Source organism: Triturus cristatus, chromosome 2_2 (assembly GCF_964204655.1).
Source record: "Triturus cristatus chromosome 2_2, aTriCri1.1, whole genome shotgun sequence".
Lineage (NCBI taxonomy): Eukaryota > Metazoa > Chordata > Amphibia > Caudata > Salamandridae > Triturus > Triturus cristatus.
The window spans coordinates 528,986,733-529,005,944 of record NC_140582.1 but is presented as its reverse complement, the minus strand read 5'-3'; the positions used below and the strand labels follow the sequence as shown (position 1 = coordinate 529,005,944).

The 19,212-nt window shown below is 45.8% G+C and overlaps 1 protein-coding gene across 4 annotated transcripts in view; it reads left to right on the top strand.

The window, feature by feature from the left end:
• GATB (glutamyl-tRNA amidotransferase subunit B) overlaps nt 1-19,212 on the top strand; it is a 488,988-nt gene that overhangs the window by 60,282 nt on the left and 409,494 nt on the right. For all 4 annotated transcript variants that reach the window (XM_085641666.1, XM_085641663.1, XM_085641664.1 and 1 more), the window contains one exon: nt 1,139-1,289. In XM_085641666.1, coding sequence (XP_085497792.1) covers nt 1,139-1,289 — 151 coding nt within the window. The remainder of the gene's footprint in view (nt 1-1,138; nt 1,290-19,212) is intronic.

Below are 19,212 nucleotides of genomic sequence, written 5' to 3'. Positions count from 1 at the left end.
TTGCAAATAATTATGCAACACCAATAACTCAAACTTTTAGTAATGCGCGACCTATTGCATTGCAAATGCTTGTTTTAAATGGATGCAGCATCTTCCTGCAGATTCCTCACTGAACCCCCACCTTCCTTCTTCTATGGGACAGTTCATTTTTCAATAAAAATCTTTCTGAATCACTTTTTGCTAATCTTGCTGTGTCTTTTGTATGTGCAGTACTCCCCGGGTAAAGAGAATTTTGGCCGAACTTTATGCACCACTTTGACATAACCAGAAATGATGCTCTCCATGTCTGAAGACAATTGACCTATTTTTAGAACCTCTACAGGGTTCCAGACTCCTGTGTTTGGGGCACATGATAATCCTCTGGACACCCTTGCACTTCAGTGCCGTGTCAGGGCTCTTACTCTGGCTGTATGACAGCACAAAATCTGTGAGGTGGCGGACTGTCCAGATCTTCGGTGTTCAAGCCTAGGTTCACCCCCTCACAGGCCTGGATAAGACTACAAATGTGCTTGCATCATTTTGTCAGGTGGCACCACTGTGGAAGTCATGTTGCCCCCTCCCCACCATTATTTAAGCTACACCCACTCTCCCGACTCCTATCAATTTTAGGATGACAGCTGCTTCTGACCCCTGCTTTTCATTGATCCATCATAGCAACTTCCCTAACTCTCTTCTGGTTTCGACCATACCAGGCTACTTTGCAACTACATTCTAGCCTTGTAGAGAAGAACCGTCTATGCAGGATCAGTCGCAAGCCATGAGCACTTAAGCATTAAGGACTGTTTCGAGTTCTAAGGAATGACACTGTATTAATGGCCCAGGAATGCCATGAATTCAAATGGTCTGGAGAATTTATTTCCTCACTACTGCATATTTGCTGCTCATTGCATGGCCACGCTTTAAGTGTTTGTGCATTTCTTTTTCTGATATTTACTGGTGCATTAGTGACATTTGCCGGGCCGCCTTGATGTGTCTACCCCCGGTGCTGCTTTTTTATGTAATTCCTAAACACCCCTTGTCAAACTACAACTTATTTGTACTCTCTTTAGCCACAATTTAGGGCACATTTAATAAACGTGTTTTTTTGACGAATGAAGAACCCATTAACAAACGAGTTGTTTTGTTTCCTCTCGTCCAGTGCAGCGCCATGGAAAGCGGTGGTAGGTTTGGAAATCCACGCACAGATATCTTCAAATTCGAAGCTGTTCTCCCGGGCCCAAGTACAGTTTGCAGCCCCGCCTAATGCTTTGGTTTCTTTTTTTGACGCTTCATTGCCTGGAACTTTACCAGTAAGTTGGCTTTTATTTCAGTAATTACACAGGTTGCTTCTATATCTTAGGGGATTGCTGTGTTTAGTCAAGTAGCGGACTGTCCCTTGGCAGCACTATTTGCTTAATTAAAAAGGTTGCAATTAGTAACCCCAAAAACTGGCTTTACAATGTAAATAGCTGTGCAAGCCGTTGCGCATGAACGTGTCCGTCCGTACCTAGCAGTGTGCAACCGTTGCAAATTATTGCTTTAAGTTGATATTATAAATGAGTGTCTTGCTTGCACAGACCTACAGTATAGAGATCATTGCAGGCACCCAAAAGTTGTAAAATAAGAAGCGGCCACAAAGTTTTGGTATAGTGTAAAGGTTTTATTATGTCAATGGAAGGGGAAGTTCGAACGCAGTTTGTAAGACCTGAGGTAGTGTGTAGCAGTAACGCATTTGGAGATTCAGGTGTCTAATAGAACTTCTGGACACAGATGCCTTACCGTAGAATATTACCCGGACAACAGACTGCACCAGGAAATCTTGAGCAACTCCTCTGGGCGCCATTATGTAGCACCCAATGACGCAGTGTCGTCGGTGACGCACAGTGCTCATATAGGCGCCACCCCAGCACGCTGACCTCAGTTCCTTTATTTCTGTGCTGTTGGTACAGAAGAGCTACTTCTGTCATTTTTTTTAACCCTTTTTCTACGTTTTGTTGGCCTTTTTGTGCCTTTTTGCTCCTAGTGTCCCATAGGGATGTCCTATAAGATACCTGTTGGTTTTAAACCCTGTGGAGCCTGCAACAGCCAAACGTCTGTGACAGACCCCCACCTGGCTTGCTTTTAATGTCCGGAGAGGGACCACCACTACAGGGCCTCTCCGGACTGCCAAATGATGAACCTCAAGGCGATCCAGGAGCAGGCAATATAGTTGCTGGCAGTTCGACACTTCACACTGCTCCAGGCCCTGATCGCATGGAAGGTCCCGGGCCACCAGACACTGGCTTTGTCATTCCTCCTACATACCCTTTGTGGGAGTCATGACCAATGTCGTGATAGAGGTGCTTCAGACTGGGGTGTCCCACACAACCCAGTCACAGCGGCCAACAGGCTTCTCCACCTTTTCATGGCCACAGACACGGCTCCCACAAATCTAGTAGGACTCGGAGCCAAAGATCTGCCCAGCCCCTCGCCCCTGCAGCCGCCACCTCCTAGTTTCTTTAGTATGCTCTCACATTGATACGGGCACCCAGTTTGCAGCAAGATTAGGCACTCCCTGCCCCAATGACATGACACAACTTTGGATAAGTAGGTGCTTCAAATTATTAACTAGGGTTCCGCATCATTAACAGAAATCCCGTTGTCTCTGCCATCATCGTATGAATCGACTGATGGAGATCCACCTCCCATTATTAAGCCAAGAAATACAGACTTGTTTGGCAAAAGGAGCCATCAAGAGGGTGCCATCATCAGAAGTAGTTTGTGAATGCTATTCCAGCTACTTTCTGGTGCCCAAGAGGACGGTGTCCTCTGCTCTATCCTAGACCTGTGCCCTCTTAATGTCATCCTGAGGAAGGGGGAATTCAAGGTTCTCACATTCGCTCAGGTCATGTCTGCGCACAAGCCTGGAGAGAGTTTGGTAGTACTGGCACTGCAGGACACCTGTTTTCCCATCAGCGTTTCCTGCAGGAGACGGTTGGCCAAGTACATTTCCAGTTCTCTGTGCTCCCCTTTGGTCTCACTAGTGCCCCTCAAGGGTTCACCAAGGTGATAACGATGGTTGCATCGCATCTGCGGAGGTCAGGAATCCCAGTCTTCCCCTACCTCAACGACAGGCTGCTGAAGGCGGGCTTGCCCCTGGCAAGTCATCACCCACCTCCAGACTACAGCAAACCTCCTGTTTTCGCTGGGGTTCACTACCAAATGCCGAAATCACACCTGACTCCTCAGACACGCCCTTTTATCGGACCTATTCTGGACACAGTGCAGATCCACACACACCCTCTGTAGCAGAGAGTCTAGAAGATTCAGGCTATGATCCCAATGTTTTAACCTCCGTCCAGGATTTCGGTGAGACTGATTCTGAGACTGCTGGGTGTGATAGCCTCCTGCATCATGCTGGTGAAGTAAGCTCAATGGCATGAGTGGGCTTTGTAGTGGGTTCTGAATTCCAAGTGGGGGCAGCATCAGGGGAATCTCTCCGACCTGGTTCTGATTTTGAGAGAGATTGCGAAGGATCTGCAGTGGTAGTTTAAGGACCGTGACTGGTTGATTGGCAGATCCCTCTACCTTCCCCACCCAGAGCTGACAGTAGTGACCGATGCATCGCTTCTGGGCTGGGGCTGCCATCTGGGAGAGTGGGAGATCAAAGGCCCCTGGGCTCCAGCGGAAACTCCGCTCCCCATCAGTCTTCTGGAGCTGAGAGTGATTTGCTTGTAATTTCAATCTTCCCCGCCCTCCATCAAAGGGAAGCCAATCAAGGTGTTCACAGACAACACTACTGCCATGTGATACAGTGCAATCAGGCTCTGCGCCTCTGGACATGGGTAGAATGTCAGAACATTTTCCTGGTTGTGCCACACCTGGCGGGCTCTCTAAATGCCAGGGTGGACAAACTCTGCTGTCGATGTCTCACAGATCATGAATTGAAGCGGCTCAAGGTCTCTTTAAGGACTAGGGAGAAACTTGGCTAGATCTATTCGCCACCAGCGAGAACGTGCAGTGTCAGCACTTCTGCACGTTAAAGTTTCCAAAGTATCTCTCATTCGGAGACTAATTCGCCTAGACTGGAATACAGGACACCGATACTTCTCCTCCCCCAAGTTCTCAAGAAAATCAGAACCGAGCAGGCCCAAGTCATCCGGGTGGCTTCAGATTGGGGAAGAAGAGACGATATTCAGAACTTGTGAGCATGAGCATCTGTCCTCCAATCAAGCTGCCCCTTTGGTAGCATCTCCTGTCACAGCAACAGGGAAGCATCCTGTACCTAACCTGTGCACTCTCCACCTTCATGCATGAAGATTTAGCAGTGACAGTGGAGTATTCAGTCTCCCTCCCGAGTTCTATGATGTCATTTTGGCAGCCAGACGCCAATCAACAAGACTGTATATGCCTGCTGTTGGGACAAGTTTGAGGATTGTGGCACTGCCAGAAGTGTTGTTGTTCATTTATCTTTAGGTTTGGACGGCCTTGCTCTGGGCACAGTTAAGGGATATCTTTCGGCCATATCGACTTTCTTGCGGTTGCTGGATCAACCCTCCCTGTTCAAGTCACCTGTTGTGACACGTTTCCTGAAAGGTCTTTAAAACATGCAACCTCCCAAGCTTTTCTTTATGCCCCAATGGGACCTTGATTTGGTTTTGACATACCTGATGTTTTCCCCCTACGAACCCATGCATAGTTTCCTATTTGGACTCCTGACACTCTTTCCTTGGTGGCCATCACTTCAGCCAGGAGGGTCATTGAGTTACAGGCTGTCTGTTCATCCTCCATACATAAGCTTCTTCCCAGATAAACTGGTTCTCTGCACATGTACCTCTTTCTTACCAAAGGTGGTGAAAGCTTTCCATGTCGGTCAAAGTGTCACACTGCTGACATTCTTTGCTCCACCACATCCCTTCAAGAAGGAGTAGAGACCCCGCCATCCGGACCCAAAAAGAGCATTGTCTTTCTATCTCTATCGCAATAATGAACATCGGGTAGACAATCAGCAGTTTTTTGGGTTCATCTGTTCAAAGAAAGGAAAAGCAGTGAAGAAGAGAACCATCTCTTCTGCACTGCAGATTGTACTCTGCATTAAGATCTGCTACGCACTGATCGAGAAGCAACCTCCTTAGGGTTTGCGGGCTCATTCGACCAGAGCCAAAGCTTCTACCACTACGTTAGCTCTTGGAGTCCTTGTCCTGGACATCAGTCAGTCAGTCAGTCTGCTACGTGGGCTTTTCGGTACATGTTTACTAAACACTACGGCCTTGAAAGTCAGGTTTGTTGAGACGGGCACTCTCTCCCAATCGGTCCTTCAGGACTTTTTGGTCCGAGTCAGTTTGCAGACCCACGTCAGGGGAGGGATTGCTTTGGTATTTATTCTAAGTTAAGGAATCTAGAATCTAATTAACAAGTTACTTAGTTTCGGTAACATCTTATCTGGTAGACTGATTGAATAATGTGTTCTTTTATAACACATGGCTACTTGAAAAGAGTGTCCTGGTGCTGTTTGGGTGAATCAAAGCAGAACAGAGCCAAGGACCACTGTACTCCTGTCATCACTGAAGTCTGAATAAGAGAGTTTTCAGCTCTTTTTTAAATGTTATTTCTTCTGAAATGAACCTGACATGTTCAGACAGCTGATTAGACATATCAGCCGCTTTAACAGTTAAGGAAGAGCATCTCCTCTGTTGCCTTTTAAAATGGGAAACTGCAATTAGTCCGGCTTTGCTAGAATACAGAAGTCTTCCAGGGCTGTATTCCTTAATTCTTTCGTTAAGGTAGATAGGCCCCTTGTTGTGGATGGCTTGATGTGCCAGGGTCAGTGCTTTGTACATTATCGATTTTCTAACTGGCAGCCAATGAAGTCTCTCCTGAAACAGTGATAATGATTTGTATTTTGAAATTAAATGAAATGAAATATCAATTTATAAGGCGTGCACTACTACCCAAGGGCGTCTTGGCGCAAAAGACTCCATGTGGTGGCTGGCAGAGACTAAAAAAGATCCTTCTAGTTTAAAAATCCATGTTTTCATTTGTTTCCTGAAAGCGAGGAGGTCTGTTTCCTTTTTTAAAAATAGAGTGAGACGGGAAGTGCTGCCTATGAAACTTCCCCCGCCCCACTGTGCTCTTTTTGCTCTTGGGGCAATCACGTTAAATGCTGATTCTGAACAGAGCGGTCTGGGTGGCATGTACCAGTGAAAGTTTAGCCTGAAAAATTCAGTACCTGCCCCATGGAGAGCCCTAAAAGCAATACATATCTGAAGTGTAGGCGTTTCTCAATGGGTAACCAGTGGAGGAGCAGGAGGGCGGTTGATACTTTGGTATTTTATACAGTAGGCATGCAGCCATATTCTGCATAACTTGTAATGCTGGATCAGATATTCTGGGCGGCCCAGATATACTGCATTGGTGTAGTCCAGGCTTAAAATAATCGGAGACCTGACCACTGAAACTTGGGCATTATGCGGAAGCAAGTAAAGAAACTTCTTTAGCATGCGAAAGATCCAGAAGCACGTTTTCACTACTGCTGATACCTACACCCCAAACGAAAGTTGGGCATCAAACATGATGCGCAGGTTCCTAGCCACTGCCATTGAAGGGAGCAGAGGGGGAACTGTGTCAGACCAAGCTCCTACCCATCCTGGAAGGGGATTCCCCCAAACAACATTTCCGTTTTGTCAGAGTTGGACTGCAATTTATTGGCCTTCAGCCAGTCGAGCATCACTACCATACAACAAGCAAATGCAGCCTTTGCATTTATGAAATCCCCATCATACTTGAGCAGGAGTTGGGTATCATCCACGTATGAGATGACCTTGGTGTTAAATGATTCAACCAAATATACCAGAGGTGACATGTAAATATTGAAGAGTGTGGGACATAGGGAGTAGCCTTGCGGCACTTCCCACTTCAACCTTTTTGCTCCTGAGGCATACGCTTCATCCAGACCACCTGCTCACGTTTCTCAAGGAAGGGGCCCAGGCCCCCTTAGGGCAGAGCCTGTTACACCCAGATGTTCTAATCTGTACAGCAAGATTTTATGGTCTACCATATCAAATGCGGCTGACAGGTCCAACAGCACCTGAGCTACATTAAGGCCAGAGTCCAGACTGGATTCAGAAACCTCGAATAATGTGATCTCGGTGCTGTGGCAGACTCTAAATCCTGATTGGGAAGAATGGAGCAAGTTGTTGGTTCACCAACCTTTCCAGGACCTTTGAGTCTGCTGGAAGCAGAGAGACTGTTCTAAATTTGCCGGGAATACAGTGTCGGCCTTTACCTTTTTTAGCAGAGGAATTGCATTGCCTCTTTTCCAGTCCTCTGGTAAGACACCTGAATGAAGAGAGATGGCAAAAGCTCCTGATCACATGGAGCAATAGTATTCATGATGGACCTCAGGATATGAGGAGGTATAGGATCCATTAGAGATCCTGACTTATAGTTCGCAAAGGAGTCTGTCACTTCCTCCAAGGTCAGGGCCTGGAAGGATGACAATTTAGAGTGTGGAATGGAACCGACTAAGTCTCTTATTTCAGCTCCCCTGGGAGCATTATTCACCCCTATTAGATCTGACTGAATTTTGCAGATTTTACCCTAAAAAAGTCACTGAAACGGACACCTAGAGTCTGGCTAATTTCCAACGGGAGGATGTAAATTTAGAGTCCATAAAGTTGGCAACTATTTAAAAAATCTCCTTCCTTTCATTATCAGCCTCCTTAATGCTTTGCGTGTAAAAGGTGCTGCAGGACCGCTTAAGATTTTTATGGTAGTCTTTCAAGGCCATTTTGTAGTGAACTTTATCTTTCTAATTTCTTGCACGCTGTTCTTTCCTGAGCTAATTCCTGCGAGAACCAGCATGCTGGGCGTCTACGAGTAGCCTTTTTAGAAGCCTTAATGGAAGCTACAAAATCAGTCGCCCGCCTAAGCCAGGAACATATGACAGTGTCCCCCTCCACAGCAGAATCTGAGTTTACTGGTTTTGAATCCAGCAAAGTGCTCCTTAAATCAGCCATTGGAACCTTATTCCAGCATGTATTTTCATTTGGCGGCAGGGATGGTCACGTTACCTTCATGCAATCAAAGTGTCAAGAAAAAGGCAGTAGGAAATGGTCTGACCATGTCACTGGATGGTGGAGCTCCCACTTTAACGACACATTCAGTAGTATGCCATCTATAGCATAGAGACTCTGTCCTGCTGCCAGTGACGGCTGACGTGCCCCGTGGGTGGTGAGGCGGGGGGTCACATCACACAAATAAAAAACAAAAGGGTACTTTCCTTTTCCATGAGCACAACATCCTCCACGATCCTTCTCTCCTTGAGGCAGGCAGCAGGCAGGCTCCCAAGCCAATTCTGGCGCTGCTCTCATGCAGCTTGAGAGCAATGCCAGGATTGGTGGGAGCTGCCTCTATCAGGGCTCACACGAGCGCTGGAGGCCCTTGCTTTCTCTAACCCAGCTGTCTTAAGACAGCTGGGTTAGGGAGGTTTAAAATGTGCATTCCTGGCTGGCCGTCGCAAGACATCCAGCCTTAGAGACATGTGCATTTTAAACTCGAAAGCAGAAAGCTCCCTGCTGCCCCTCAGCAGCAATGGCCCCGCCACGTCCTGACGCTCAGTTCAGGACGGGTCGGATGCTGGAAAAAAAAATGGTAATAAATAAACTTTATTACCATTTTATATTTTAGCCTTGGCCTGGTGTGTTTTGTTTGTGGGGCAATGCTCCTCCGCTCAAACGGAGGAGCCGCCCCTGCTTGCTGCATATTCCTTACCAACCCTCCCATCCACCCCATTCTGCAAATGAAACTTCTCCGCCTACAAAGGTCCCGTAGTTCTGGCACACTAGTCACAACACCTTGGTGTAGCTCTGTGCTACTGGTACAGAAACAGTCACATATAAACTTAGGTCAGTACGCTGGGGTGGACACGGAGCCGTTCGGTGCCACCTACCGGTGCACAGAGGTACTGCTCAAAATTTCCAGAGCCAGTCTGACGCCTTGGGAATATTCTAAGGTAAGGAATCTCCAGCTAGATAGTCTCTACCAGATAAAGCATTACCAAAGGCAAGTAACTTGTTCATTGTGGTATGGATGTAAGGGTAACTGTGACATCATAGTGATTTTGCCAATCTGGTGGTTTTCAACATATTACCAAGGTTTCCAGAGCAGAATAGAGTCTTGTTCAGTTCGTTATGATGTGTTAAATGTCTTATGCGCTGGTGATGAACTTGCATAGGTGACTCAGTCTCATTCAGTGTGTTGTGGATTTTTAATTTTTTCATGTAAATACTGACGTGTTGGGGGAGGGGATAGTGTCATATGACAAGCCGGGACTACTGATCAATAACTGTGATGATTGGAGTCATTTGTCTCTGGTATCCAGGGCTCTGCAAATTGAACCAAGTACTCTACTTCCACACTTAACTCTTGGGGTAGCAATTGAAGGTTTTTCAGTGAGGTAGTGTTGGGGAGCGGGGGCAGAGACTCAGCACTCAAACAGTAAGAAAGAAGTACTTTAATAAATAGCAAAACGAGATACTACACAGGAATGGAGGTGCACATACAGGTACAGGGTTCTATGAAATAGAACTATGGGCTATACACATTTTGTATAGTTCCCACACCAACTGCAGAGTTTTAACACAGTTACTACACGTGTCACAACTCCATAGTGTTCAAACACAGATACTACATTTCCCACACTTCAACAGTCTTCTAGCAGCAATGAAGAGATCATGGTCAGGAATCATACCAGGTGGGAATTCACTAATAGGCTTGTGTGATTAATTACCAGGTTTGGTAACCCGTAGATCAGTTCAGTTCATATCTTGAATAAAAGAGTTCATGCTGGCAATTTTTAATGTGCAGATATACCTTTTTGAGTTAAAAAATCAGTCTCCGACTTTTATTACAGGCCTCGTGTTAACTTTCCAGGCATTGTGTTACCTTTCCATTGGGATGTGGTCTAGCATGGGGGTTCAGTGTTGTACCATTTGCAGTTGCACAGTCAATGGCTCAGACCGGGAGTTCGGGACTACAAGTAGCCACCCTGTCTCTACGATATTGCCTCTGGGGATAAACTGCATGGTAGACCTTGGCAGTTACTCTTCTTAAGCTTTGATGGCATCCAGGCCTGTGTGGGGTCCTCTACTATGGTCATGTTTTAGGACCTTGCAGGACTCACAGCTTGTTGGGGGTCAGCACCAGATCCGTTCTCTCTGGTCATGTCATGGTGAGGCCAGAAGGACATTGTCACTTGGGGAGTGTCGATACTTCATGTAGTTTGTCACATGGACCATGAATTAAGGCAGCATGACCCCTCACAGCTTTGGGCTGTGCCAGTTACACTCCTGCTCTCTGGATGCTTCAAACTCTGGGAACACATCTGGCTTCTTCTCCTGGACAGTCTTTCCTCCTGCAGAGCCAGGCATACTTCTTCCCTGTCTTGGCAGACAGGCTACTTGGGTCTAGGCAGACCCTCAGCTCTCCATCAAGTTGCAGAGTTAATGACTACCTCACTTCTGAGGAACTACCCCTGCATGTTAATAGCTTTTCTAGTACCCTGCAGAGCCTTACCTGTCTTGGGAGCGAAGAACTTAAAACATTAAAAAAGTGGGGTGCTTTGACTCGCACCTCTAGACTGATTTTCCAGAATGGGAATAATGACCCACTGTCAGAAGTCCAGGACGCTGTTTGGTGAGGTTCCCTTTCAAATGTCATATTCAGGCTGCTGTGCAGACAGTCTTTGTGCAGGTTCTTTGCTCTCACAGAAGATAGTGATGGCACTGGCTCCAAGTAGCAGTATCCAAAACATGAGCACAAGGAACTGTGAAGTCTTTGCACCTTGCTGTCATCAGCCTTTCTGACATAGAACTCAGGGGAAGGCAAAAAAATCCTGCCTGCATGCCACCCTACATTTAACGCCAGAATCTGCCGATTGACCCCCAATTCTCCTGCCATCAGCCAAATCTCATTCCTCAGGAAGAATTAATCGGAAATCACCTGCTAAAGTTACTAATAGAATTTCTAAGTGTAGTCCTGTCTCTATCCTCCCACGGTCCATGCTCCATCTTTTGCCATGTCAAACCAGTGGCAGTCCTGATTAAATTCCACTGATCTCAGCAATCATACTCTCTACTCACAATGGAATCTTACTACCATCCATTACACACACTGGATATGCATAAGCACACACACACACTGGACATATCTAAACACACAAACACACAGGAATATGCATACATGCATGGAACACACACTCACACCCCCACACCTCCCCCACACACACACTAGACATGCACACAAAAACACACACACCCTGGACATACAAACACACACACTAGAAATACATACACACACGATATACTTAAATATACATACATTCGTACAAACTGGACATACACACACACTAGACATATACAATGGATAGGATACATATACACACACAGGACACACACACATAGGGGGCAAACACTAGAAACAAAAGCAACTGTTTGTGAGTGCACAGAGAGTCTGCCGATGCCGTGGTTATCCTCGGATGAAGGTCACTGCGTGACCGAAATGCATAAGGAACTGCCGGTTTTTTAATAAAATTGTCACCACAAGGAGTGCGACTCTATCCTTTCTCAGGTGAGAGGATTTGAACAATATTTTTCGGCTTGGTCCATCCGCAAGTTAACGCACCACCGAAGAAGGAGCGCCATGACTGCCCGGAGTAGGACCGTGTTGTAGTTTGGTGAAAGCCGTTAGGGTCAGTGGGCGCCACCAGAGACTGAACTCTGGAAGGACTCCAGTACGCGGATTTGGTGTGCGAGGGAGCAGGTGACAAAAGGGAATTAAAGAACTTTGACGGCATCATCCACCAGAGGGCAATGATTTACGGACAATCTGGGCACTACAAATACCATCATGCTTTGATGTGAGCCGATCGAGGCGCCCACCAGGGGGCAAACACTAGAAACAAAAGCAACTGTTTGTGAGTGCACAGAGAGTCTGCCGATGCCGTGGTTATCCTCGGATGAAGGTCACTGCGTGACCGAAATGCATAAGGAACTGCCGGGTTTTTTAATAAAATTGTCACCACAAGGAGTGCGACTCTATCCTTTCTCAGGTGAGAGGATTTGAACAATATATATGTGTATATATATATATTATCTACTGGCGGTCGCCAGTAGATAGTTATAGTTAGGACCGTGTTTCCATAGGAAATCCGCAACATTCTATTTGGAATAACTTTGGCGCCGGTTGACGAATCCTCGCGAAATTTTCAAAATAGGTGGGGCGCTCCGCTCCGCTCCTACCCTGAAAGTCTCGGGGGGATTCGTCAAGCGGGGGCTGAGAAAAAAGGGGGGTCCCAAAACGCGTTTTCCCCATTCAATTTTCCATAGGGACCTTTAGTCCAAGGTATAGCCCGAACGGCTGAACAGAATTACTTGAAATTTGGCAGAGAGGTAGTCCTCAGGTCAGGGATGTGCCTTTTGCAGGTCTGGTGTCAATCTGTTCAGTAGTTCCTGAGAAAATCAAAAGTAAAATCATATATGTGGGCGGAGCCTAACCACACATCTCATCCTGAGATCTGATTGGCTGTCAGCACTTCATCCAAGAAGTGTTGGCAGCCATCTTGGGACCAATATACATGATAGCACCTCATTAAAAAGCATTGCAGTTAATAGAAGGTTTTAAGACTTTAGTTACATTATAAATCATTTGTTGATGGTACCATACTCATTTTAGGAATTGTGGTATGTTCTAAGGTGATTTCACCATGTGAAAAAGCCTTCTGCTGGGATATCATGATTGAGAGAAAAATATTTTCTCATGCTTTTCCCACAGAGGTTTGGAAGGTGATCTATAAGCTAAACTGAGAGCTTATTTTCTGTAAATTCACATTATCTTTCTCAGTCATGTGAGAATGAAGTCTGACATTCTCAGTAAAACATGTACATCCAACAAGGGCAGAGACTGTCAGTTGATTCCTTTGTGTTCTACTGCAGCTTCGCAGAGTGTTCCAAAGAACAACTAGAGCGCTAACAGTCCTACTTATGATAAACGTATGGCACACCTGAAGCCATCTTGCTTGGATTAAAGTGGTAACTCTTAAAACATTTAATTTAAAAAGGAACAAAATGAGGGGGTTCATTTTTCCATAAAAAGTATGATTAGTGCTGCAGAAAGAAAAATTAGGGCACATTTTGAGTGACTTCTCAAATCCTCTTCTATTTCATAAAAAAATTCTGACATGCAGACTGAAACATGCACTTTCAATACCAGCAGCAGTTTTCCCTGGTGAGCAGTAGCTTTACTACAGTGATCTAATGAGCAAAAAGAGTGCTAACATTCTGAATTTATGGCAAATGTGTGACACATCTGAATGCCTTTGGAATCAAAGTAAAAAACTGAAAGTATTTCCTACTGAGGAGACTGCAGTAAATGAGGAAATTAGGAAACTTCATAACAAATAAGTCTCCCAAGATGGCCACCAGAGACAAAAGAGCCCAAATGTAGCCCAAATATCACCCAGATGTAGCCCAAGTATAGCCCAATGACAGAATGTCCCAGAGTGTTCTTAAAAACAACTAGAGCGCTTACTGTCTTCATTATGACAAAAGTATGGCACACTTGAAGCCATCTTGATTGGAATAAACTGGTAACACTTAAAACATTTAATTTAAAAAGGAACACAATGAGGGGGTTCATTTTGCCATAGAAATTATGATTAATGCTGAAGAAAGAAAATGATGGCACCTTTTGAGTGACTTCTCAAATCCTCTTCTATTTCATTAAAAAATTCTGACATGCAGACTGAAACATGCACTTTTAATAACAGGAGCAGACTTCCATGGTGAACAGTAGTTTTACTACAGTGATCTAATGAGCAACTAGAGTGCTAACATTCAGAATTTATGGCAAATGTGTGACATATCTGAATATCTTCATGATGGAATCAAAGTAAAAAACTGAAAGCATTTCCTACTGAGGAGACTGCAGTACATGAGGAAATTAGGAAACTTCATAACAAATAAATCTCCCAAGATGGCCACCGGAGACAAAAGAGCCCAAATGTAGCCCAAAATCACCCAGATGTAGCCCAAATATAGCCCAATGACAGAAGTGTGCAAAACACTTATTATTTTGTGTTTTTGCAGTGTTATATAGTGCAGACTTGTCGGGTATTGGAGTGCTTCACATGAGCATTGGTTACATCACACAAGAACAAATTCATTTTGGTTGTAGACATGGGGAGACTAAGTGATTTGACCAGAATCACAGAATGTCGAGCTGAAGCAGAAACTCCAACTTGGTACCCCAATTGCAAAGTCTGCAGTTCTGGAAGTAACACCACATCCTCTCCCCTAAGTGCAACATTTAATCAAGTGGTCAACTGGATAAAAAAAAACATAAAGGTAACAAATAATTTAAAAGTGCTTTCTCGCTATTTGAAAACTCAGAAAATATGTCCTTATTTTAGTCTTTTAGAGCACTAACCATAATTTTGATGCCAATAAGACCCTCTCATATATGTAATTTCTAAAGGAAATGCTCTAGGTATTACAGTTTTGATTACATCAAGATGACGTCAGGCGTTCCACACTTTGGTAATAAATATAGAATGTTAGCAATCTAGTTGTTCATTAGGATACTGTTGAGAGGCAGAGGCCAGGGGCACGGACTCTGAAAATTGAAGGCAGGTAGGAGGGTGCAAAGGCAACAATTTAACCACACTGAGCAGGCAGGAAGGGCCGTGGCAGCACACCAGACTATGGAGGGCAGTGGAAAGGGGGGCAGGGGCAACAAACCAACAATACAGGACTGGCAAGAGAGGCTGTGGCAATGTAATAGACCATTGTGGGCAGATGGAAGAGGCAATGGTAGTACAACCATACATGCCAACAGACCCGATTCAGCCAGGAAACGTCCAATGTTTTTAAGCACAAATGGGCTTTATTTGATCTGTCTCCTGTCTACAATCTCCTCTTTTTCAATGTAACTCAAAGGGGAAAATCAATACCCCAGTTTTTTTTCAAAATCTCCCTCTTACCAAGTTCAAAATGTTCGCAAGTATGGTACATTGGATCATGGAACGAAATGGGGTAGGGACATGGACTTGGATAACAGAGGACAGGAGGGACATGGAGAGGTGCACCAAACTGACCCTGCAGGGCAGGCATCAGGGTTTGCAGCAGCACAATACACCACACAGGGCATGCGGGACGGGAGTGCAGCACAACAATCCACAGAAAGCAAGAGGGAGGGGACAGGACCATGCACATGGACAACAGAGAACAGAGGGGCAAGAGGCAGGACCATAATGGACAGACAGGAGAGAAAGCTGCAGCATAACAGACCATAAAGGGCAGGAGGGATGGATCAGGGGCATTACAATGGAACAGACAAGCCAGGAGGGAGGGAGTAGGGGTCTGCACATGTAAACAGAGGGCTGGGGGCAAGGGGGCAGGGCAGGAGCAGCAAGATAGCCATGGAGGTCAGGCAGGATGGGCACTAGAAGCAAGAGACACCATGAAGAGCAACAGTGAGACTGTGATGGCATACACACAGACCATGGAGGGATGGTGGGAGGGGTTCAGGGGCAGCTAACGGACCACACAGGGAAGGTGGGAGGGGCCATGGCAGCACAGAAGACCATGCATGGCAAGTGGGAGGGTTAGTGGTAGCACAATGGCTATGATGGGCAAGAAGGAGGGTGCAGGGGCATGCACAAAGGACGATGGAGGATAGAAGGGAGGGTCAGGACCTGTGCACAGACAAAGCTCAGGGGAAGGGGCCTCACAACAGACCGCACGGGGCAGGCAGGAGGTGCAGTTGCAGCACAACAGACCAGGGAGGGCAGAAGGGTGTGGCAGTACAATGGACCATGTAGGACAGGAGAAAGAGGATAGGGGCATGGCATGTGGACAGGCAGGGTGGAGGTGGCAGGGACAGGTTACAGTCATCTGACAATGCTAGGCAGGTGGGAGGGGAGTGGCAGCTCAACAGAACACTCAGAGTAGATAGGAGTGGCAGGTCCATGGAACATGGTGGGCAAAAAGGATGGAGCAGGGGCATACACAAAGACATCGGAGGGCAGGGGGAAGGAGAATAGGGGCAGCAAGCTAAGCACAGAGTTTAAGCAGGAGGTCAATGATGGGGCATAGAATTGGGCAATGGAGGGCAGGAGGAGTGGACTGGTACATCATACTAAATTGAGGGCAGTGGCAGCACATCAGACCATGCATGGCAGGAGGGAGGAGGCTAGTCCATGGATTCACACAACAGAGGATAGGGAGGAGGGGAATGGGGCAGCAAGCTAACTGTTCAGAGATGGCGGGTATTAGGAACTTTATTGTTTTTAAAACGTGTGTCTGTGCGAACTACTTAAAATATGAACAAGTATGCAGCATAATCTCACTTTTATTCAGGAAGAAGAGGACGTTTGTGACTGTGACTCCGAGCTCACTTGGCAGAAACACCCCCTGATCCTCCACCCCCTATCGCAAAATGTAATGCCCGTGAAAAGGGTAGGTGAACACAGTGTTATATAGAACATAGTCCTGAGAGCACGATTGAAAATGAAAACTAGATATAGTGTATGGTATAAACTATGCACCAAAAAGTGTGATATAAGATGAACCGGGCGTGAAATATAATATACAATACATTGTGCGCAATGACAGATTCATTGGAGAGCGCGAGATAGCACAGGCACTAGCGCGTGCTATGCGATATGCGCCTTGGAGTGTAATATGCACAGGGCAGTGTTGTGTAACCTAACTAGTCTCTAAAGTTGTAATATAAAATATGTGCTGGGGAGTGTAACGTTGCATATGCACTGTGACTAAGATATGGATCCCAGATTGTAATATGTATGGCATAGCACTGTGCGTTATAACATAGGCATCGAGGAAGGCACGTTAGATGGGGCAATATAACCCGTGCGAAGACAAGTGTGGCATGACATATTCACGGGGTGGTGTTACAGTGCACATGGGCTAGAGAGTGTCATAGCATATGCACTAGCTAGTGGAATACAACACAGAGGTGTGTGGCACTCAGCAGGCAATGGTGGGTGTAACACAGCATTGGGCTCTGCCAGGAGCGCGCTGTGACTCTCAAGTGATGTTCGTCCCCTTTCCAGAGAGTAAAATAAAAAGTATTATACATCCCGCAGTGGATGTGTGTTTTATTAACCGTGAGGGGGGTTTCTTGCATAGTTTTGGTCGAATTTTTGTCGAATCCCCTTTGAATGGCTTGGTGTGCATGTGTATTAAATGTGCCCGTCAATAGCTACCCATGTTTGTATAAATAAACGACAAGGGTGTCTACCGGGATTAGGCACGGTAGGGCATCAGACATGTCAGAGCTTCACTAGTGGTGTAAATACATTCCACGTGGATTCATTGTATGCATAGTCGCCTTTTAATGAATATCACGCAAATCGTCATGGTGATAGGTACGTACGGTTTGCCCAGCATGTCCTAGGTGTGTCTATAAATATATATTTTTTAAAAATAATAAAAAACAGTGGCCGGCCCTGGGGATTGGGGTCAAAAAAATATAATTAGGAGACAGGCCCTGGGGGATAGGGTCATCAGGGCCAATAAATTAGAATAAGAAGGGGAACCACACAGCCCCCCTTCTTAAAAAATTAAAATAAATAAAAGACTGGCATCGTGCCGGAGGCCATGCCCCCTCCTTGCAGCACTCTGCAAACGCGCCCCCTGGCGAGTTGTAAGTTGGGGAATTAATTCCTCTTCAATACTGAGGGTCCCTGAGGGCCAACTAGCCCAACAGGCATCTCCAGTATGCACCAGGGAGCTGCGCTGCAGACAGGTGTTCTGAGGCCAAGCCCCTTTTTACACCTCTCTGCAACGCAGCTCTGTGGCGCTTACTGGAGGTACCTAGTGGTCTAGTTTGACCCTAGGGACCCTTAGGATTCAAGGGGACTTAATCTCTCAACTTAGAACAGCCACAGGGCGCGTTTACACAGTGGTGAAGGGAGGGGACGGGGCCTGAGGTGACGTGTGCAAACACGCACTATGGCACGTTTTAAATTGGGGATATAATTTTCCTTCAATACTGAGGGCCCCTGGGGGCTAACTAGCCCACCAAGTGCTTCCAGTAAGCGCCACTGAGCTGCATTTCAGAGAGGTGGTCCAGGCCGTGCCACTTTTTCCACCTCTCTGCAACGCAGCTCTGTGGCACTTACTGGAGGTACCTAGTGGGCTAGTTGGACCCTAGGGACCCTCAGGATTCAAATGAACTTAATCTCCCAACTAAAAACGGACACCGGGCGTGTTTACACAGTGGTGAAGGGAGGGGACGGGGCCTGAGTTAACGTGTGCAAAAACGCCCTGTGGCCTGTTTTAAGAGGTAGGTTTAATCCCCCTGCCCTATTATATACTAGGGGCTTACAGAGGAGGTCATGCTAATCACAGGGGGACCCCAACGCATAATGTTCCCTAGTGTATGTAGGTGTTTTCACTGTATTCTAAGTGTCTTTTAACATAGCACTGGCTCTAGGACTGGTTAGTCAGACTCAGTTACCACCAGTATCCGTCTGAAAAAGTTGAGGGTACAGGATGATTTTGCAACAAGGCTTCTTTCTGCTCTTCTTTTTGTTCTTTCTGCACGTTTTCCTTCTTCCTGCACTTTTCTTCGTCTTTGAGGACTTCTGTTGCTTCTTTCTGCACTTCTTTTTTTTCTTTCTGTGTATTTTTTCTTCTTTCTTCACATGTCCTATCTCTGTAGGCATAGTTAGAAATTAGCATTTAAAAAACCTTTGAAATTCACAGAAAAAACCATAGGTTCAGGCACGTTATAGTTAGGAATTAGCATTTAAAAAACCTCAGAAATTTACTGAAAAAACCATAGGTTTCAGGGGTGTTATAGTTAGCTGGACTTTTCACTTGTACAAAACCATTGAAATTCCCCCGTTATAGTTAGTTCAGCTAACAATAACTCGCGCGCCCGCAATGCACTGCTGATGACGTCACATATTACATAACTCATGACATGGTCAGTGACATCACTCATGACATCACTGATGACATCTCAAATGACATCACTGATGACATCATCCTTGTGATAGAGTGGCAGACCTCCTCTCACCCTAATATAACCTTTGATACACACATTCAAAAATAGAGACTAAACTTTTCAAAACAATGGACATACCAATACCAGTTACAACAACCTCTTCAGTAATTCTAAGATCCACATACACATCCACTCATTCACCAACAGTCCTATACAGTCACT